This window comes from Malurus melanocephalus, unplaced genomic scaffold (genome assembly GCF_030028575.1).
Source record: "Malurus melanocephalus ecotype Western Australia unplaced genomic scaffold, MMel_1.1 scaffold_208, whole genome shotgun sequence".
In the NCBI taxonomy this organism is placed as follows: domain Eukaryota; kingdom Metazoa; phylum Chordata; class Aves; order Passeriformes; family Maluridae; genus Malurus; species Malurus melanocephalus.
In genome coordinates, this window is record NW_026623440.1 from 312269 (window position 1) to 335008 (window position 22740).

The following is a 22740-nucleotide window of genomic DNA, read 5'->3' on the forward strand; positions in this document are numbered from 1 at the left end:
GCTCAGCTGTTTGCACAGSGACTGCCGGTTTGCAGCTCAGGGGATGGAGGGTTCCTGAAATTGGAACTGCTTTACCTTTCCCTGCTGAGCTGTGACTGGTGGGTGCAACAGCTGCTGCAGGAGCAGCTGACCTGTCCTCTTAAAAAAAAAGGCAGAGGGAACAATGTGGGGAACAGAAATCAGAACAGTTGCTCCAAGGTGAGCCAACTCTGCTGATGAGTGTGGACTTCAGGAGCTTTCATCTGTGCACAGTTSACACTATGGAAAATCGTGTAAAAATGACAAGGAACTGTGTTCTGTTGTGGCTGCATTTTATTTGGCRTATTTAGGTGTATTTGCTACTGGCATAAGCTCCCACAGACACACTTCTGGGTATGTTTTAAAGGCTGTTTGTCATCACACTGGTTTAGAAATAAAACCTTTTAAGTCAATGACAAACTGATGAACCCAGCTCATCCCAGCTTGCACTGAAAAATGGAGGCTTATACGGCCTGTTGTTGGACTGAAGTAACTGATCTACTTCAGATTTGCACAAGTGAAAGCCTGAATGCAGGTARGACAAACCCACCCTGAGTTACTGCTTACTTCTTGTTACCTTTGATTTTTTGCTCTTTAGCCTGAAACAGGATTACCAAGCCCACTCTATGTACCTCATCTATTCTTGCACTACTGGTTTTTGGCAAAATAAACTCGCCAAATGTGACTATTTGATGATAAGACACTATGCAGAGTTGGCTATGAATGTTTATTAACATCACATGGAAATCTGTACTCCAGAGAAGACAAACATGAGGCTGTCACCATACCTACAGAGTCCAGGGAAYCAACACAAGCTTTGTAGGCTTCTCCTTTGCAGCAGCTGAGTGGCTGATGTTCTTCTTAAGTTTTCCTCCTATACAGGATCATCTCAAGTATCAACACCTTGTTAATGATTTAACTGAAAAAAACCCTTAAGTTTTGTGAAGTTACTACTGATCTGGATTGACTGAAAAGGCAGAAGATGACCATGATGCGYGTTCTGACTTCCAAACACAGACATTTCTGACGTATTGCACTGGTCAGAGCCCCAGTCACTGCTCTCCAGTGCCTGCACAGGTTACACCTTAGTTACTCAACCAAAAATAAGCTAAATTCAAACCACTGTATAAACCAGTCATTCTTACAAGCACAGTCAAGGGCATCACAGTTAACAAAGATCATGGTTTCCAGAGACCCTTAAAAGCCTTGGCCAAAGAGCACAATAAATACACTGGTGGAAGAGCAGGAAGAGCACGGATGTGTCGGGCGTCAGGGTGGAGGAGACAGTGATAATCTGTATAACCAGAGATGCATCTTTTTCATGTGAACCTCCAGGGCCCAGCAGCATTGTCTGAGAAGAGGCACGAGGATGGAACAGGAGAGTATCATTCAGCCTGGCAACTGTGTTTTTCTCCTGCTTAATTCTTCCTTTGATTCTGGAAAACTTCAGCTGGCATGCTCTGTTCATCCACAAAACAGGGCATTGTTATCACAGAGTAAGGGCTTAAATGCTCTGCTATTATCATCAAGGTTTTAAGACTAAAGACAACAATTAATACTGTAAGTTGAGGCAAGTTTTATTTAGACTGTACAAACAGGGTGTTGGGGAAAAAACACAGTGGCTTGATGTTGGGACCAGTTCTATGAATTAAGTGGAGTAAGAAATTAAAAAGGCACTAATCTTAAGAAAAGACACTCCATATATTCTAAGAATATAATTCATTTAATACTGTTAATCTTATAGCACAAAAAATAAAACAAGCTATGATCCCCAAAATAAATTTTAAAAGCTTACACTTAATATTATTGCCTGAAGATCATGGTCTTTAAATTACATATTGTGTTTAGAAGTTTACACAGTGAAGACTGTCTCAAATACAAGGCCACCTTTCCCACTGCAATAATTGTATACTTGTCCCAAAAWACACTTTAACACAAATAAACAGAAAATTACAACTATACAGGAACGCTTTCACTGGTCCCAAAAGGCAGTCTTTTAGGCAGGTCTCACTTTCAAATACAGGTATTGAGGAAAATGCTTGAAAACTGGACTAGAAAACAAAGGCAGCCCACTCATTCCCAGGATGTTAATACAATATAAAAAATTACTTTACAGGCACATGAAATGGCACAAAGAATGCTGTTTTTCCCTTTACAAAAATAATGCTCAGGCTCTTCAGAGCCTCAACCCAAACAGGATATTCCCTTTTGTTTATTCTKTCCCAATTTGTAAACAATCATGAATTAAATTAGCGCTTATCCAGTGATGGACACTGATTAAAACAGTTTTCATTTAAACTTTCAGAGTGGTCAGAGGCTTCAATGTCTATATACACATGTACACAGGAGGAAGCCAAGCCTTTCGTGATAGTTGACTACTGTGGCACCAAATCATTACACCAGCTCCTAGTTCCAAAGCAAGGACAGCTTTAATGGTGCATASATTGAAGCCATCACTCTTAGGCTCTCATGCTTCATATTAAGGTTACCTTACACGCCCAAGAACATTTACACTGATAGGTTATCACTCAAATGTAAGAGGTTTCATAAAACAACAGCACACGGGTAAGCAAGCGACAAGCAATTGAGAATCCAGAGTCCTTCAAAGAGAAAACACACACAGATCCAATGCAGACTTTATATGAAAATACTTGTTTCATAGTAAAATAGCCAAGACACATTTTGAAGCAAGGTTACAATCAACTTAGGCTGGTCAGTATGCTACATTGAAACCACATTTACATACCTGAACCACACCGCTGCTACTTGGAGAAACACTGTTCATTCATGGCCTAAAACCAGGTTCACAGAAATTCAAGAATTCTTGTCTTTGCATCAGATGCCACTACACACAAATTTTGCATAGTTTTGAAGGTAAAATATTTTGCTTTTCTGCAGTATCAGAACATAATTAAACCAAAAACAAAGTCTGTGTTCAAAGTGTACACCTTATTCAATGAGGGGATGAGTCAAGATGTTTATTTCAGTAAAAAAAAAATCAGGTTAAAAGTTATGTTCAAGATCTCAAATCTCACAGTATTYATTTACCGCGCAAAGGAAGAATTCTACAATCAGTCTTCTGAAGAGCTGCCTGTAACTAGGTCAGGCCTGAAATAAGATTTCTCTGCAGCAGACTGAGTTTAGTGCAGTTTGTATTCAGAAGATGACTTTCAGTAGTACAATCTGTGTAGTAAACTTGCGGGTATTGTTGGGGCACAGGAAAAGCATGACCTTCTTTAGTTAAGAGAACTGCATAGCTTTTCTTTGCAAGACAAAATGTCAATGCCTATTGTCAAGAATTACAGCACCAAACACTTGAGTCAATGCTACTCTACTTCACAGTTAATTTGGTAGTAAAATGCTCTACAAGAACTTCTAGACTGTCAGCCACTTGATCAATACTAGAGAAAACAGCTAATAGAGGAATGGAGAGACTTCTTTAAAACCTGGCATTTTGAATGTCTGCTTGCAAATGCCATTCCTGCAGCTCTTCAGTGCCTTCCAACTAGGGATCTCATGGCACTTCCACATGAACTACAAACGTGCTTTTATTAGGATCAAGCAACACAAATCAACAAGAAAACATGCTGGAACTTAAGACAATGTTTATATCATTAGACATTTATAAGATCTGATGACATTCTGCAGGTGTTTAAAGTTTCTCATTTTGCTACAACCAACAGCCTTCAAAAGTCAAAAAATGGAAGCTGCTGTTTTCCTGCCAGCTTCCACATGGACACCTGCCTTAACCAGGCTGTCTGAAAAGAGAGGTTTTGCAGTTGTATCTTTGCAAACATGTATTCTGTTAATTCAGTGTTCCATCATTTTAAAAAGAGCATTCCAGTTCACCTACAACACACATTTGAAGAAGCGGGCACAGGATTCTACTGTACCTACGCTTTCATATCCTGCACCCAGGCTCAGGATGAGCACCTGCATGGCATGAACTGCACTCACCCAGCTGCAGCCATGAGTTCCCTACTGTAGTACAATTACAGCAGGATAGCTTAGGTACAGAAAKAGGGGAGAAGCTGTACTGTTAACAGACCTTTGTGGCCTCCTCCAGCCTGAGCATTAACTTATCACATGGGGGAAACCAGGCAGCTGACTCCAATTAACCATTTKCTAGAGGATGCTGGAAGGGAGAGGGACCTGGGTCACATATAAACCAGGGCCAGTGCCTTAGGAAGGGTTAAAAAAAAGATGCCAGCATGCAGAGGATTTGGGAYACAAGCAAGGAAAAAGAAGGAAGGGGTAGAAAAAAAGATGAAAGCAGCTCTGGATGAGAAGCACAGCAACACAGACATCCTGATAAAAAGGTACTGTGTTTGAAAAGGAGCTTTTGATGAGCTGGGGCTGGCATAGCTAGGAAACTCTGGAGAGAGCAGGGAGCTTGAAGGGAAATGGATATAAAATGTTTAAATAAGAGGATTTTATCGGTATTTGCCAAGTTCTTCTGTCCCACTCCTACCTCTCCTAACCATGGCAATTGATCTGTCTGTCTACCAAGTAAAAGCTTGGTGASGAGCACTTCTATACTAGTAAAACTACACTTTCAACACTGCAGAATAGCTGTTTATAGACCAGGCCAAAGTGTTTCCCCTTAAAGCTCACTTTCTACAGTTAGTGCTTGCAAAAATCAACAGAAATGCATTAAATATGTCAAAACCAAGTTACAAGTATCAACCCCTCCTAAGTTTCCTTATAAATAAATGCCTCAGCTTCAATGCAGCTCAGTCAATGGTTATTTGCATTTAACACACACAGTTTCAGGAAGGTCAACAACAAGCTTAAGAGTTAACAGAAAAGAGCAGCGTCTAATACAACTGCTTAGAATACATAAGCTCCAATTATTGTCCTTTAAAGAGACCATCATTTAAAATGTACTACCTTAGGACAGGTCGTTTTAAAACTAAATCTTCAGTTCTAAAATTGCATTTTTGTTGTTGCTTTTTGTTGGACAGTAATGCACAAGTTGCATGTTTGATCTAAGATTAGGGCTCTTCCTACTGAGCAAACCAGAAAAAGTCCACAGAAGTCTCAACAGGAAAGGGTTTTTTTCCCATACCTCTCTGCTATATTCCAGTTCAGTCTTCTCCAGCTTAAGGCCCAATAAAGTTTTAAAAGTGAAACTAAATTCTGGATGACTCAACTATGGTCTGAAGGTCAGGCAGTGACTTCAGTTGTATGTATTCCAATTGTATATTAAAAGAACTGTCAAACTGCAGCAAGCTGGAAAATGGGCAATGCTAGCAATGTGCCATTAAGTCATCATCCCACCTCAAACAATGCTAATGATAGCCAGGAAAATGAAGCAGCAGTGTAAATCGGGCAGAGGGAGTCATTCGTTCTCATCTGGGTTTTGAGGGTCAAATATTTTGACATGCGTGAAAGGGAAGAGCCCTTTTCGACCGTTGACTTCTCCTTCCCACTGACCGTTTATATTCATCCTTGTAACCTTCACAATATCTCCAACCTGTGTAATTAGAAACAAAAAAAACCTTATCACACATGGGAATCTCACCTCTGATACAAATAAAAAGCAAATGAAGAACAACACATACAAGCCCATCATAGGGAAAGAAATCTTGCCCTCTTCTTGGCAGAAGGTTCCATTGAAAAGTTATTTTTACTGAACGACGATACCAACACTTTGTTGCTAAACATGATAATGTCTGCACTCTTTCTCAGAATCTTAATTACACATGTATTTATAAAGATTACTGAACTACACCTCTTTTTATAGGAAAGCTCACACCTTCATGCAACAGTATATAAATTCACATCAGTAAAGCTACCATCACTGATGAGTCACAACATCCTTTCAAAAGAGCACAGTACTGGTACCGGTTTTATCAGCAGCTGACTTAAAAGTTTAGTTTCACAAAGAGAGATTCCTAAGGCAAAGAAACCATTACTTGAAGCTCTAGTTCTGATGATCACAGTCTAAGAACCTTACGTAATTTCTAAAATAATGGTAGACTTCCAAAGTGGAGAAAACAATCTCAATTTTTTTTTTCAGTAGTAGATGTAGATTCTGGCTTTATATGTGGTTTTCACCTCTATTTCCKGTCAAAGCATTTGAAACAGGAATGACGACACATCAGGCCTTTCCTACAATAACTATGTCTCTTCCTATCTGGCAGTGAAAAATGAGAAAAGTCTAAYCTATGATCAAGCAAGGACCAACAGACCAAATGATGATAAACTATATTCTTATTGYTCAACACCTGTATTTAATCAGCATTAGGACAAGTTACAAAGTGAAATATCCAAATTGACAACAAATGTTTAAGACAAGCTAACTACTCATTCTCCCTGCAATGCTTCAGGAGAGCTGAACACGTGGTCTGTTACAGCAGCTCTAACTTTCCCCCTCCCTTCCTGTTTACTTATTTGACTCTATGTGGTAAGTACAGTAAATATTAGAAAAGAGGCATTAGCAGCTAAGAACTAAATGCATAAAAAATACAACCAGCCTATGACCGTTCCCCTCATATTTGAGACTGTCACCCTTGCAACAACTGTAATCCTGTGCTTTGGAGAGAGGAAAGAACCTCCTGAACTCCCATAAGTTCTTAGGATATAATTGAGACCATATTACTCTCTTAAATGGACATTTTTATTCATGCTGTTCCTAAACTCAAACATGAAGCCAGCATACAGAATTATGCCCATGATACACTGCATGTACACACAGAATTCACCCAACTGGTTTTCCTCCCTCCAGGGCCTGCTGCAGCATGCTCTAATTGTATATTTGCTAAAAAGCACAATTTGTCAGACTTCTCACTCAAGAAAGCTTTAAATAGTAACAAGATGACCTAAACAGGAACCTAGCAAATGTCTCTTTAGGAAAAGGCTGATAACATCTATAAATACTCCCTGTTACATTGCTACATTTAAATAACCCTTGAAGACAGATCTAAGTTCCAAATTCTAGACCCAAACTGAAGAAGATGCAGCCAATATCACAACAATTTAAAGCTAGTAAGGAGYGGAGTTGCATTTCCACCACACTATAAACCAAACCCACTCTCAAAGTCTTTAATCTTAAAAATATTTTGAATCAAGAACATGGAGCTGCATTTTCTGAGAGTCTGACAATGTAATTCTGTTGATGTGCTGTAGAGATCAATCTATTATTMATTTTGAAGCTGTGGAAAAAAGTATTTTTCAACTTGGCTCTGAAGGATTTGACAATGTGAATAGRTTCAGAAGTCTTGCTTCAGCTGAGTGAAGAAAGTATTTACAATATGCCTTTTATTGCATTGCAACAAACTGCCCTGTAGATTAATGATGAAAGATGTCCTCTACAGTGCTGGGTGGGCAAAGCTGCTGCACACCAGCATCTGCCACGAGAGAGAGCTGKCTGACAAAAGCTACTCAAAACATACTCCCATATGTTGAGAACCACTGGAATAATAAATTAATTTGCAATAATTTTCTATTATTTTTGAGAGGACTTTTTAAAATGAAAGCTGCTGAATATCCTCTTATGCTATATTATTTTTAAAATGTAATTTCCCTGAGAAGACTAAATGAAACAGCATGTTGAAATAAGATTTCTGGAGCAGGAACTTTAACTTCATGTAGAGTAACTCATGGACCTGATGCTTAATGCTAGAACTAAATTTCAAAAATGTCTAGAAAAATCTGGTCAACTAGTCCCTCTATGTATTCTTCCCTGAAGTATTAAGTTAAAGCATTGTTTAGTATATGCCTTTTAAAGCATCTATAACATGGCCAGCTGAGGTGCGATCTCCCACTATGATTATTTAACACATTAATTTTTTCAGAGAATGTTTTAAGCCAGTCAGAAGGATTGTCTTATGATTAAGCACAGGACAGAGTCAGGAGACCTGGTTCTATTCTCATCTCTGCCACACACTTCCTGTATGACTCTGGACAGCTAATGGCCATTATCTATAAATGAGGGTAATACTTCCTTAGACTCAGCATCTCTCAGATAAGTTAATTCAGTTGTGAAGCACCCCAGCATYGCTGGAATGAAGTATCACTGCTGAAATGAGTAATACTTCTGAAATGCAGCCATTTGGTTACACCCAAATGATAAAAATCAAAACGTATTTTAGATAGCATCTTTCATTATGTCCTTGTTRGAGCATGAATTCAAAGCCCTGGGGAAACACAAGTTGTGGAACATGCCAGTCAGAAAGGTTACTTCATTCACTCTAGACTCTTCCATACCTATCTTCCATTTGAAGCTGATTCATACTCTCCAAAAGGCTTCCTGCAAGCCATTTWAGTCAACCAATTCAATGAGTTTTACAGATATTCCAACAATAGTATGTTAATAGTTCTATGGCTGATAAAACTCTGTAATATAAGTTTAAGGAGATAAAAATGCATTAGAACTCTAAATCATCATTTTAGCCCCCTGGGTCAATGCTATAGAATTGGTCAGCTATAGTTCAGTTGCTCTCTGGAATCTACAGGGTCGTTGAATCTCAATCATTATCCCAMTTAGTGTCACAGCTTACCTTCTTTGGTGACAATAACATTAATGCCAAAACCATAACAATTGTTCAGGCCAGCTGCTTGTCTGAAGAAGAACAGAAAAGGTTCAACACTGAGAAACTACCTGATATCCCACTACCCCCAGGGTAAGGAGCTACACAAAGAGGCAGAATTCAGGCATTCTGCAAACAGGACAAAAGGATACTGAAGGAGCTGGTGCTTTATGTATTGGAAGATCCAATGAATCACCAGGCTGAAAGYATAGCTTAATTATCCTTCACCTCTGATGTTCTGTGCCAGAACAATAATAGTTGATGCCCAAATCAGAGAATCAAACAGTTCTGAGGAAAACTTCATCCATTCCTGAGACATGAAAGGAGTTTGGGGGAACTCAGAAATGTGGGAATCCTGGATGCAATTAATCTGGTTTTACCTAGGAACAGCTTAAAACAAAAGAACTTTGCATTTCACCAAGAGCCAGGAAAATTGTCAGAGTAGGGGGTGGCAGCATAAAAAAWAGTGCTGTTTTTCATTACATGGTGGTAGCCTGTCTCCTTCAGATTAAGCCACTGTCATGATTGTACAGAATCTGGAAAGTTCACTTTCAATTCAATAGTTATAGCTACTAAAAGCTCCCTGATCAACAATTCACACTACACAAATATAGGATCAATACTTTGCTTAAAATCCAGACTTTGTGGGTTAGATGCATTTTAATGTTTAACACAGCAAGGCTGAGTTTCCTTGGCTTAAGAAAAACACAATGCTTGTTGTCTATTGAAAGAAGTAGCCTAATTTMCTAATTAAGAAAGTTCTACTACTAGCACATTTTGGCCTACTTGTCTCAACTTTCCTTTGAAGAGGGAAAAAGTTAACTGTAACCTAATTGTAGCAAGCTCAAGAGAAATATTTTAAGTCAGTTATATAATTGTGGATGGATATTTATTTCACCAAAACATTCTGGTAACAGGTTAACTCTCTACTAGCAAACACAAATGTGTATGATTGCTATGTCACAAAAAGAAAAACTAATTAACACTACAATGCTGGAATGAGTCTACAGAAAGTCATCACTAGTATAAAAACTTTTAAAAATACAATGCAACTCTCGTTTAAAATTAAAAAATAAATTATTGATCCCATAACACTGTCAAGTTAAGTCTGAAGATAAACTCTAGGACCACTTMTGCCTTCAAAATCRAGTATGACACTGATAAGAGCACTGGCAATGTATTTAAGAATCATTGTTTAAACACAACAGGTATAAATCCTGCTGGTCTTCAATTTTCTGGTTCCTTATCCTATTTCATTCTGTTTTATAAGTGAATATGTCCCGGTTCATGTCCYGGTTAGAGCTTCAAACAAGTTTGAAACAAGGCTTCATTACCACACTATTCCCACAGACTGGATATAGGACTACTACAAGTTATTAAATGCTGWGAAACTTTCAGGTAGACTTTACAGCTCTGTATTACAGTAACAGTGCCAAAGAATCTCTGCTCTTATAAAATTCATCACTTTCTTAAAATGTTATTTYGTATGATCTCTGAACACGGGACTGCTCTCCTAGTTTTCCCGTAGTAATTAGCAGGATTGAAGAACAGCAATGCATAACCCTGTGGTGTATAGTTCTAGACCCAATGAGCACAGGACACTAAGCCTGTCCTTCATAATCCTTCATCTACCGCACCAGAACGGAAGGAAATAGCTTCTTGGCAAAAGTACACAAGTAAAGAAACAGATCTGGGTCATCGGCTTGTTCAGCTTTTCGGTTAAGGGGTTGGRTTTGAGGTTTTTTATTTTTATTTTGTGGTTTGGTTGTTTAGTGGTTTGGGTTTTTTTTAATGAAGTATCCATAAAATTCTACCCATATTAGTAATGAAGTTAATTGTAGTGAGAAACTACAGACTTCAATCATTCCATTAAAAACATTAAATCTGAACTGCTAAAGTAACTCAACCAACAAGAACATATGTAAATATTAGAAATACATGTGGATTTATTGTAGGCTTTATTAATTGTTCCCTGGTACRGGAAGATGCACAAAATTACATGTACCATCAACTGTAAGCTTTGAGATAGTATCTATACTTAAAACTACCATTTTAGCCTAAAAACAGATTATAGTTTCATTTATTTTAGAGAATAGAAGTGGATTATGTAACACAGCAGATCGAGTCAACATTTACTTCTACAATACCAGAATTGTCACCCAGAGGAGTTATGAAATCCCCATAACTGTAAGTGTCCAAGGCCAGGTTGGATGCAGCTTGGAGAACCTGGTCTAGTGGAAGGTGTCCYTGCCTGTGGCAGAGGGGTGGAACRAGATGAGCTTTAAGGTTCATTCCAAGCCAAACCAAATGCCTTATTTACTAGTACCCTACAGAAATAACACTGCAGTTGCTCTTAAACTGTCACKCTTTTAAATTCAGAAGGTGAACCCTCCCCATCTTTATACAACCAAACAGATCTTGTTTAAGATTTTCTGTAGAACAGTCACTTGGTTTACATTTTTCATGCAAGACATTTAAAAAAAAATACACCTTGCTTATAAAACAAACTTCTCTGTAACAAGCTACAAATTTTACCTTTTCTTACACAAAAATTCTATCAGCTTATGTAAACAGTGTACAATAGAAATATTGGACTTGCAAGCAGAGAGCTTGCTCCATTTTCAAGCTGAACCAAGAAGAATGACATCCCTCCACTTAAAAGGAAGTCGAGCAGATTACTATGCAATAGCTTTATTTACTCCAGATGGTATTCTCTTCCTTTTAAGTACTGTCTGTGTGCTGACCACACTAGGCTAGAGCCAGCAAACAGAGTTGTTTTCATATTGCTTTATCAGTTTAAATGAAATTGCACAATCAACAACCATGTAATTATACTCACAAGGTGTTCTACCTGTAGAAGMTGAACTGCCATTTAGAGTACACCTATACTAAGGTATAAGTGAGAACTAGCTAATACTACTTTTATGAAATAACACCATTAACTTTCTTCCCCAAAACYGTCTCATAACCTGTTTTTTGTCTAACACTACTCTCAGTGGTCTTACAAAACAGAAGTTTCAAATCATTCAGTTTATTTAGTGATGTGTAGAGCCCTCACAAGGCTGGGATTAAATACTTTACCAGGGTCCTGTAGGTGTTTGGCAACCTAAATGAAAACCATAAAAAGAAGCTGAATKATGTTTTCTATAAGAATACTCCGTATGACAGAAAAATATTGCTGTAATGAAGTTCTTATGCATGGATAGATATGGAGAAGCTGTAATCACTGATTTCAATAAAAATGTAGAGCAGCTCCCAGAATTCTGCTTCTTAAGTCTCTTGAGAAGCCAGAGTGTGGATGAGGTGCACTTGCAAAGAAAACAGACTGCATGGGAAGACAAAATATGCTAGTGTTGAGAGGCACAAAGCCATGAGGCAGTAAGTGATTAGAGGATGAGAAGAATCTCTCAAACGTAACTTCAGTAATTTGAAGGTTCAAACCAAGTCAAACCAATTTGTTGGCCAGAGAAGCMATCCTATTGGTATCCTAGAGTAGCTAAACTTATGGTGTTAACTAGGTCACTTAAAGGGCAAGTCAGAAAAGTCTGTTTCTAAGGGCCAACCTTCCAAGTGGTTCTGCTACCCTGCAGCAATGCAACTTCCCTGAAGTAATTCCATGACACATGGATAACATAACATAACATAACATAACAAAATCAATCGCTTGCCTTGCTTTGCTTTGAGAAGCATGAGTAGTTTTGGCAGGAATCTTCCGTACAGTGCAGTTGGCAGTGAATTTACACTTTGTTCTATGGTAATTTTCACACACTGTTCACAAGTAACAAGCTGCTACATTTCACAAGACAAASAAATTCCAGTGATACATATTTAACTTTTAACCCCACAAGAGTAACCACCTGTGGAAGTCTTATAAATACAGGAGCAAAACAATTRGGGTAAGCACTATGAATAATGGGAAGTCACAAATATAACCTTCCAAATTTCAGTTGAAAGTATTAACCATAAGTAACAGCTTTAACTTGCAAAGTAACTAAACAAAAACAACAGGAAAAGTTCAAAAGTATTTTTAAAGGCACTATTATTTTACTTATTAAAATGTTGCTTCCTATGCTTGTTTGCTTGCATTTGTTCTTTGAAGTATTCCAGCACATTCAAATTTCACTTTTCCCAGGAACTTCCAGAACTTTAGASGTTACATTACACTCTTTCAGCTTACCTCTTCACCCCCAGTTTAGGTCTTAAGGTTTCCCAAATTCTACTTTTGAAAACCAAAGTAAAAGGGACTAGAGTATTTGTSATATATTCTGTCCAGATTTCAGCTCTCAGCACAAGGTCTTCGAGTGCAACTCATAACTGAGGATCACAAACACCATGTATATCAGCCAGCAATCCTTACCTTTCTCTGGAGGATGCTACTGTCAGTTCTTAGCCTGGAACACTGCAATGATTAATGAAACATCTCTTTCCTTCCCCAAGATTAGGTGGAGAAACAAAGCCATCCTCTCACTAGCACTTATTACACAGCTGCATGYGTACACTCTGCTACCCTTGCAACAACTGTTGAACAAGCCAGAAGGGAGGGAAAACATAGGTCCTAAAGTTACTTATTAGGTCACTTTCCTCAAAGGAAGTGGTATAGATGAAGCAATTTTTGTGGATGTTTCTTCAGAATGTAACTTCTCAGTCCCTCAACATAAATAAGCAGACTCCATATGAAGTAATCCACACCAACTTCAGCATAAAATTTTTAAGTTTCTTCTTTTACAAGACAATTGAAAACTCCATAACTGGAGGAAAAACTTACCTCTAATGCCAGCGCAGTCTTGTCATAAGCACAGGGTACTCTCTTTTGGATAGCTTTGGCAAAGACTGGTCCATTCTGTGTGGATGGCAGAGGACTGATCACTGCTCCAGGTGTACTGGATACTGAGGGAAGTGGACTTGCKGTTTGAGGCTGAGCATAAGCGTGGGCAGGTTCTGGAATACCGTAACTGTTGGAATTCCTGTTTCCATGCTTCCCAAGAGAAGATCTGACTAGCTTTTCTACATAAGGAACAGGAATCATCCCAATCCGACCATCCTTGTTTCTGGCACTCCACCACTGTTCTTCTGGCTTCTCTACAATTACCAGTATCTCRCCCTTTTTAAATGGAAGATCCTCGGCATCGTTGCCAGGAAAGTCATAGAGAGTCCGAACATACTCCACATTTTCTTCTGCAGTGGACATAGCAGGGGCAGATCCAGATCCCATTGGTGGACTTGGATACCTGAAGATTTGGTAAAAGCAATAGCTATTGGTTTGTATTTCCAGTAACAAAGCTAAGTATCAGGTTTACAGTAGAAACATCAATTAGAGGAGAATTACTTATTCCAATTTGTAACAAAAGTATTGGCTTGGTAGCACTGTGAAGCATTTCATGAGTAACTCACACTCTCAATTACTTAAATATTCATATTAGCTTCCCCAGAAACCCAAAACAATCTATCATGGGATGCAGAAAACTGGGAGCAATAATGCAAAATCTTCATCCACCTGTTCTGGATTGTTGTGAAGATCTTAGAGTCAAATGAATTCTATAGCTTAAGCTATGAGAGTAATGATACAGAAAACCAAATCAAGACCATTTGGATGACTGGGATGAAGGGCAGTACATAAAAATGAACCTGTGATTCTCTCCAAGAGCCCCCCTATCCCACCACGTCCAAAGTCACCCAAATAATTTTRTTTTGTTTTTAACTTCAGCATCCACTTCTAAAGAATTCAGTAACTAAATGCTAGACTTGAGGCACCACAGAAGAAAAAGGGAACAAAAGTAAGATGGTATGACATTTTCATAAAGRCAGTATTAAATATTTGCATCCACTGATAAGGGACTAAGAAAAAAAAGTTATCCTTCTAGAAATAGTCCTTTGCTATTAACCATATTATCTTTAATTTATTTACCTAATTGTTTATTACTATGTCCATCATATGTCAAATACAGTCACTTTGTTGTCTGTGATAATATAAAAGATTGCCCATCAAATGAGAATGTTTTCACTGCAATCTGTTTTCATCATAAATGTTATACATTTTATTCAAAGCAGCTGTCAAACCTAATGGATATAGGCCACAGCAGATACTTATTATCTAAGCTGTGATAGCAAGAATGCCTGTTATTAGCCTACTTCATTTCTCTTTTGCTACTTGCAAAATACAATGCAAGTCAAATCCCTGTGATTTTTGCAAGATATGCCAGAAGCCCTGAGCAGAAAGATGTTCCATCTTTCAGACACCCTCTGCAGTAAGAGCAGGGGGAGARAGGGAACCCTTCAGGGAGCAACTGCTCTGCCTAAGCAAGAACACAGAAACGTCTGCAAGGATGATCAGAGCTCACTACTGGAGACACAAAACAAATAGAAAGTTTTAAATGTCCATTTACAACTGTTTTAAAAGCTTAAAATTTCATCTCCCAAGATCTAGAAGTATTGTAGGGCTCTATATAGAAACCACCTTTCAGGCTCTATTTTATAAAACTAAAAGAATGAACAGCTTTCTAAAGCACCAGCATCAGAGAACACTGTTCTTACGAAAATGCCAGAGAAATAAGAACTAGCATAACAGCTCTGAAGCACATACCTGGCCACCCCTAAGTCCATTAACTAAAAATAAAAACCCCAAAATCTGGAAATGGTACCTATCATCCTCTCTCTTGCAGCAGGAAGTCTCCTTTGAACAGAATTTCAAACCATCAACCACAACATTGATTTYTCTGAGAGTTTTAACAAAAATCATGCTAAGAAAAAACATCTAGTCAATCCCATTTGTAGCACTATAAAAAGCCTGTCAATTCACAGCAGGTTAGGTCCCATCTGTGTCTGTGCTGAAAGAACAATATGCAAGCAAAATKCTGAAAATAAGGTGGTACTAAAATCTTCCTAGCACATTTCACACAGGATTCCTAACAAATACCAAGTGAGCAAGTGGAATCACTCTAAGTTCTCAAGTGTTTTGAGAAAGCCAARTCAGTCATGGCCATAAATGATTAAGAGCAAGTTTTTGCATTGAGAAAGGTATAAGAGTATCCAGGCTGGAGAACAGAGAGAAGCATGAAGAYTGCTTCAGTGTAAGACTTTTTTTCTTCCCAACTCTCCACAAGTTTAAGCATGCACATAACACTGGGCAGCTCCATTTAAGCATTCCTGCAACGGTGAATGTGATTTTTTTTTTCACCTATGCATCTTTCTAGCCACAATCACTACCCAAAAGGCTTGCCAGCAGCTTGAAGAGCTCCTGAAGCTTGTGCTTTCTGTCATATCCTGCCCATCACTTGACAACTTTTCAGAAAAACTTTTGAACACTTGAGTTTTTCAACTTGACAAGCTATTGTTAACCTTTGACAAGTGACTGTCATTAAGTACTGGTCTATGCCAAAGTTCAATTGTGATAATAAACCTCAAACTTGCTCTTCCTTCCTAAGAACTTGCTAATCTGAAAAACGTAGTAAGATGTTAAAATGCAGAATTCAGAAGTGAAGCAATTTGAATTTTTTYTTTTTAATATGTCACTAGTTTTATTTAATTTCACTCTATCCAGGAAGCCCAAAAGCTTTGAAATAAGATACTGAGAAAGGCTTTATTAATTAAAAATAAGGAGTATGTTCTAGGGTCCTTGATAAGCCGTTTATTAATGCATGTTGCAGGTATGTCCCATGCTGGGACCAGGACAAAGAAGGAGCTCATAGCCAAGTCACATTTTCCCATCCTCCTTGAACAGTGAAATGTATGGTATATGCAGATACAGATGAACAATGCTATACCCAAACTGTTAGAAATAAATGTTTTACTTTTTTTGGCATGGAAACACCACTCTAGAAGTTTGGGAAATGCTGTCCTAGAATGTATTAATGCTGACTTAACAGGGCAAAGCAGTCTGATCACATAAAAGCCAGTTCTATTGTAATCAGTGTGGGTGCAGGGACAGACAGCAAATTAAGCTCAGAGGCTGTACTTCAATCACTGAGAAGACTGCTGAACCAGCTTCTCAACCATCTTTGGAACAGAGAGACAATACTAGAAGAAAAGGGTAACACAAAAAAGTGACGTGCTTTGGTACGAACCACACCCTCTTTCGAGGCAAKGATAGCAGTACATGGTGGCAGCAGTACATGGTACCTTCACACACAGGGTCAGCACAGGGACCGTGGATTATGTGGATGATTTGACTGGAAGAGCAACACTTTGTCAGCGAGATCCAAAGCGTTAAGAATACCCGGTGTTACAAACGAGTGTTTCCTTAGTATTCATAGCATCTAYATCCAACGCCAGGCTCCCGGAGCTACTCGGCTGAACTATGACACCTTCACAGGTCTCGCGTCTCGGCGCCACCCGGAGCAAAGGTGGCGGTGGGTGTGGCGGGGGCGGAGGGCACTCACCTGGGCGCGGGCTCGATCAGGGTGGTGGTGTCCAGGTAGTGGATCTTGTAGAACTCCAGCAGGGCRGGCAGGTGCTCGAACTCCTGGTCGCCGATCTTAAAGCGGCGGTTGGGCAGGGAGTTGATGATGTAGTGGGAAACGCGGGAGTTCTCGGACACCGAAAGAACGTAGTCCCCCGGACAGGTGGACGAGTCCCGCACCAAGAACATGCCGTGCCGCTGCCCTTGCAGCCGCGTCTGCGCCTCCGCCCGGGACACCGGGCCCACGTACCAGCTGGAGCGGTCCGACGAATCGAAACGAGCGGCGGAGGACATGGCTCCGGGCGGGGAAGGGGAAGGGAAGGGAGGAAGGAAGGTGAGGAGCCCGAAGGCCCAGGCGGAGGAAGAGACCCGAAGAGAAGGCCTGGGCAGAGAGGCCTGGGGGCAAGGGGGAAGCGGCTCGTGCCCAATCCAGGAGAAAGGAAACCCAGGGAAAGGGGGATAAGGGAGAAGGAAGCTCCGTGCCGCTGGAGGCGGAGGGCCGAGGAGCGGCTGGGGTGGGGTGGCCAGACGCCGCGCGCAGGGCCCCCAAGTCTCCCTCAGCGGCGGGGTGTGCAGGGCATCCTCCCCGCCTCTCTCAGGCCTGCGGCGGGCCCGGCCAGGCGGGTGACGAAGAGCAGCGGCGGCTGACAGGGACAGGCGGCCCGAGAAGGCGGCGAGCGGAGCCGGCTCGGGGCGGGACGGGGGAGGCAGAAGCGCCGGGCGCCGCGTCCTCCCGCGGGTTCCTCCCCTCGCGAGCCGAACACCAAAATGGCGGCTGCGCTGGGCCGCGCGAACGCTCCGAGACACCGCCCCGCGCACGCGCCATGGCGGCGGCGGCAGCGCGGGGCCGCGCCCGCCTCAGGGGCCGGGCGGAGGGAGGCGGCGGGGCCGGCGCCGGGGTTGTGTCCCGGTGTCTCAGTGCCCTGTCCTGGCGTCCAGGGGAGAGGGAGGGTCTCCCTTCCCCATTTCTTCGCGAGAGTCACTCAAGCCGTCCCCGGCGCACCCCAGGTYGGTGCGGTGAGTGAGGCGGGAGTGACTCCGCGCCTGCCGCATCCCCTCACAGGGCAGAGCTGCCTCGTTGCTGCAGGCGCGCTTTGACGCGGGTCACCCTGCAAAAGCTGCCCAGCCCTTGGTCTTAAGGTATCTAAGGGGGATCCTCCAACTTCTTCCCATTCCTCTCAGCACGTCCTTCTTCCTCAGCTGAGCCCCAGGCTGTCCTCCCGATGCTCCGGRGCTGCCTCGGGCCGCTCTCCATTGCTTCTGGATCTGAGGGGTGCCAGCACCCAGACCCCAGGCGGTTTGCAGACAGAAACCACCTCCCCTGAGGTTTTGCTGTTTTTTWTACTAGTTAATTTTCTTTTAAGGAACAAAACGGCTCGCTGTGATAATMATCTCTGATCTGGAGATAACTTCCTACGTGCTCTAAGGGGCCGTTTCCTGCCTCTCCGTAGCCTTGTTCCCAGATAACGGGGTCAAAGCCCTGTCTGGCTCAGGCGGGAGGGAAGATGATGTCGCAGCCGCTGAAGAGGAAGGAAAGCCCGGAAAGGACTCAGCAGGGCTCGGGGGCAGCACTTGGCACATGGTGCGGATGAGCTGTTTGAATTTGAGAGGGAGCTTGGCGCCGTGAGCCCAGACAGGCACCGCGGGCTGACTCACGACCCGGGGCCGGCAGCGGCATTCGGCCCGGCCCGCTGCAGTGGGCAAGGGCGCGACACAACAACTGCACTGCTTCCCCGGACGTGCTAGAAACCTCTGCAATTGGTGTGATTTTAGCTCAGTGACTTTGTTTCATTTGTGCTTTTGATTTTCGTTTTCATTTTGCTGCAGGGCTGGCAACGTGAAACGAAGCCGCAATTGAAAGCAAAAAAAAAAAAGAAAAGTCAGTTCAAATGGAGAAACAGGTTTAAGATGTCTGTTTTGAAGTGCCTGACTGGACTGTTGTGCAGTCTTATTCCAGCTTTGCCTTCTTTCTTTCGTGCTCTGCGTTTTCCAAAAGCTTTGTCATTACATAGTCATTTTTTTCCTCTTTGTTCCTTTTCCTGCATTGGCAACCAGTGCCAACTGAGGTGTCTGGATTGGAACATATGGGCTGTGTCTCTGCAGGCATTTAGCAGAGTTCAAATCATCTAAAATGGAAGGCTCCTCCAGTGTCACGTTTTAGACAAAACCATCCAGGAAGAGTCTCTTCAATAAGACAAAAGGATCTTAAAGCAGCCTCTGAATCCATGCACAGGTATCATTTTACCAACTCCTGACATACAGCCATCTCCTGGGTGGAAAACAACAGCTGTTAGTCATGTACAGCAACACTGGCAAAACAGTGACTTAGAGATGAATAATTACATCTGAAAATTCACATCATGCAAAAAAATGTCGTCCATTGCTAGGAAAGCTTACATAGTAGCTGTACCTTTGATCCATTCTTAYTGGTTTAAATGCTTGTATCTGTCAGTTTTAAACACATGTAGACAGGCTACAATAGATTATGAAGATTATTATGTTTTCTTGTGTCGTTTGAACAGGTCTGGATTGTTTTCTGTTTGACTATGGCCAAAATGTAGATTAAAAGATAGCACTTGGACTTGCAATAATATGATAAATAATGTTTAAAAATAAATACAAAAGCCATAAGTTACTAGCAGATTTAGTAACACATAGTAGATAAAAAGGAAATAAAAATTCCTGCTGCTTCATTYGATTGAATTACAATTTTTGTCAAAATTAAAATTTATATAGTGATTTTGTTTCCATTTTGTATGGATAATACTAGAATCTCCAAAGTGTTGGAACATGTCAGTATTAATTATAAACCTATTTTTGTGCAGTACTGCTTGGGGCTGGACTGCTGCTGGAGAACCAGAACACCCATCTTCCGATCCAGAGAGGATTCTAAGGCATGGAGAAGTTTTCAGTTTGGAAGGAACTGCCAAATTAGATGTTCTGAACTTGTATGTATGCAGGCTATATCCATCYTTCAAGTAATTCCCTTCTCAGTTTTAGTAAATGTGGTTAAACTACACCTGATCTTTTAGGTAAAAGATCCCACATTCTGTTCCATATGAGGRAAAGGTGACTTGTTTAAGATCATGAATGTTATCTGGTAGGAATGGGCTTCAACTTCCTACACTACAGACAATCATCTCCAGTGTATTACATCCCTACATTTGCATTTGCTTTAGGAAGAATGGATGAATGTCTGATACCACTTTACCTTTTTATTATTTATAAATACCTTTATGCTCTTTGACTTTACCTGTTGGCAGCTTCCACCCTTAGCACATGGCCAGGTAGCTGTAACACAGTGGAGGAGGTGGGGAGCTCRAAAGTGCATCAGCTGCTGATGAAATAAAACCTCAGTTGGCARAATATTCCCTTGAGAAGGCCCTGTACCTCTTTCCCTGTGCTCAGCTGCTCCTTCTTCCTTTCACCAGAAGCTTCTGATCCCATCAGTTGGGCTGAATGCCAAATAAATTGTACATGTGGCTGATCCCTAAGTAAGGAGAAGTCAATTTCTGTCAAGGGTGCAGAATAAAAATCCTTATTTTGTTTCAAATCAAGTACTGGGTAGGCTTCCAATGCAAAATTAATGACCCTAATTTAAACTATGAGGAAAATGGGAAAGGATATGTTGGATTTGGGAGTAGACAGCTGGAGAAGAAATACAGTAGTGAAAGCAGTTATGAAACAAAACTGAAGCAAYCACAATCACTTCTGCAAATGTGGAAGCCTGAAATACTTCAGGATACAAGTCCACTAATTACAAATCTGGCAAATATGCCTGTACAGCTTTACCTCTGTGCTGGCAGGAAATAGGAAAATAGATCATCAAGAAACCTAATTACTATTCTTCTGGACTTCCTAATGTATCAGCAGTTTAAGTGTTGGTATTTTGATCAYTCAGTTCTGGAAGAGCTATTTGATTGTTCTCTCACAGACCAGAAATAACTTAAAGCTTTCTTAGTTCACTGTCCATCTGTCCACAATGTCTTGTGTTATACTGTTTTGGAGGGCTTACTGTATTAAAAAAAAAAAAAAAAGCAAAAAGCTTTTTACTGTCAGATACAAGATTGACATATTTAGGACACCAGAGAATTTATAAATAAAGAATTACAGAATCAGCCAAAAATCCCTGAGAGTACATGTTTTTCTTGAGGTAACAGAAAGTTTAAGTGGGCTCTTGAAAGTTCAGTTTCTGAAGCATCATTCTTGTTAGGAAAACCAATCAATAATAATTACAGCTCTGTGTCTCAACCTGTAATCTCTCCTGTAATTTGTCTGTACAGGTTATTGCAGTAAAAAAGAAGTGCTTTATGTTTGCTGAATAAGAGAAAATTGACGATTTTAAGGCAAAGCAATTTTATTATTTAGTTAGAAAAAAAGATGGACTGGCCTAAAATGGGGTGCTGCTAAAAAAATTATTAGGATGGTTTGAGCTAAACTCCATGTTTTTTTACCTAAATGAAGTACCTGCAAGTAAGAGAGTGCATGCTGTCACATTATGCTCAGATGTAAAGAAATGTTGGGCCTGAAAACATCAAGTTTTATTTTTATCAAATATTACATGGCTTTAGGTTTAGTTCATATAACTTAGGGTTCTTATACCATTAAGTAGAAAAAAAGAGAAGGAATAATGTAGTACTAAGGTAGATGATTTTCTCCTTTAAGTAATTTCCTGGCAGCTGCATTCTAAGCCTTATATTCATTTGCTTTGCACAGCATCCCACTGCAACATTTAGTGAATAATGCAATCACAAAGTTGCATATGCTGATAAATGGAATAATGGATGAGCTTATCCATTTTTTTTAGAGTATAAAAATCAGTATTCAAACACAAAAGGAGTGACAGGGTAGAATCTGGAAAAAAAAAACCCGTAAGTTTTCTGAAGATGTTTCTTTGGCTTATTAATTACTYATGAATGTCTTCTATTCTCCTATGTAATCTAAGAATTAGCCTCCCCGGTTGGTTATTTGTAACAGGGAGTAATACCCTCTAGTGGTACACATAGGAAGAGGAGACAGACAAAGAATGATTATTTCTTTTCTCAYTGTCTCTCAAGAGACTAAATAACATCTAAGTAACATAAATAATCCTGTGTCTTTGTATGACATAGGGCATCACTGGTCTTTTTAGAAGTGCTAGTTAAAATGGARAATGTACTGCATGGAGTTGGATGTCTGGGGTTAGTTAGAAACAGCTGGGTCTTGAACCACTGCAACACTGCAGTCTGGAAGGAGTGGTTCTAGTGAACCCAGGTCAGACAGATATGTCTTCTCATCTGAGGGCTACATTTAAATTCCTACAAATTAAAAGTAACTCTGTAGGCAAAACAGGAAGACTTATCAGTCTCTAATACTGCAAGTCTCTAATCTGTGTAATAAAGTCTGTATTTCCAGGCTCAGTCCAGAGTTATCAAAAATTATTTTCTGAAAAAGCTCATAAATCAGGGTTTCCTGCAGTTACCAGGTCTTTTATTTGCCAGTTGGCAAAGGCTCAGAAATGGTGGTGAAAACTGACAGTGCTGGAGAATAAAATCCAACAAATGCCCCTCTTACCAAGAAAAAGCYGTTGAACTTATTTAAAGAAATGTGCAAATACTCTTGATTTTTTTTCCAGAAACCCAGTCTATTAAAGTAGAGTAGTCTAAGTCTGTTTTGAAATCATCTTGGTTTCAATGAACAGAATATCCCCAAGCAGGGGGAGTATCCAGGAACTTACTCCATTTCTCTGACGTAGCACATCAGTGTGAACTATTTCTCACCATGTGGTGACACTTGCCTAGTCCCATGTCATTC

At 40.4% G+C, this 22740-nt stretch overlaps 1 protein-coding gene across 1 annotated transcript; it reads right to left on the reverse strand.

Annotated features, from left to right (window-relative positions):
* Positions 1-318: 318 nt before the first annotated feature.
* On the reverse strand, positions 319-17730 carry CRKL (CRK like proto-oncogene, adaptor protein). Its single transcript, XM_057373815.1, has 3 exons — positions 16928-17730; positions 13318-13780; positions 319-5494 (listed from the first exon to the last, which is right to left on the reverse strand). The coding sequence occupies exons 1-3, from the start codon at positions 17239-17241 to the stop codon at positions 5360-5362; spliced, it is 912 nt and encodes a 303-aa protein (XP_057229798.1). The 5' UTR covers positions 17242-17730; the 3' UTR covers positions 319-5359.
* Positions 17731-22740: the final 5010 nt, after the last annotated feature.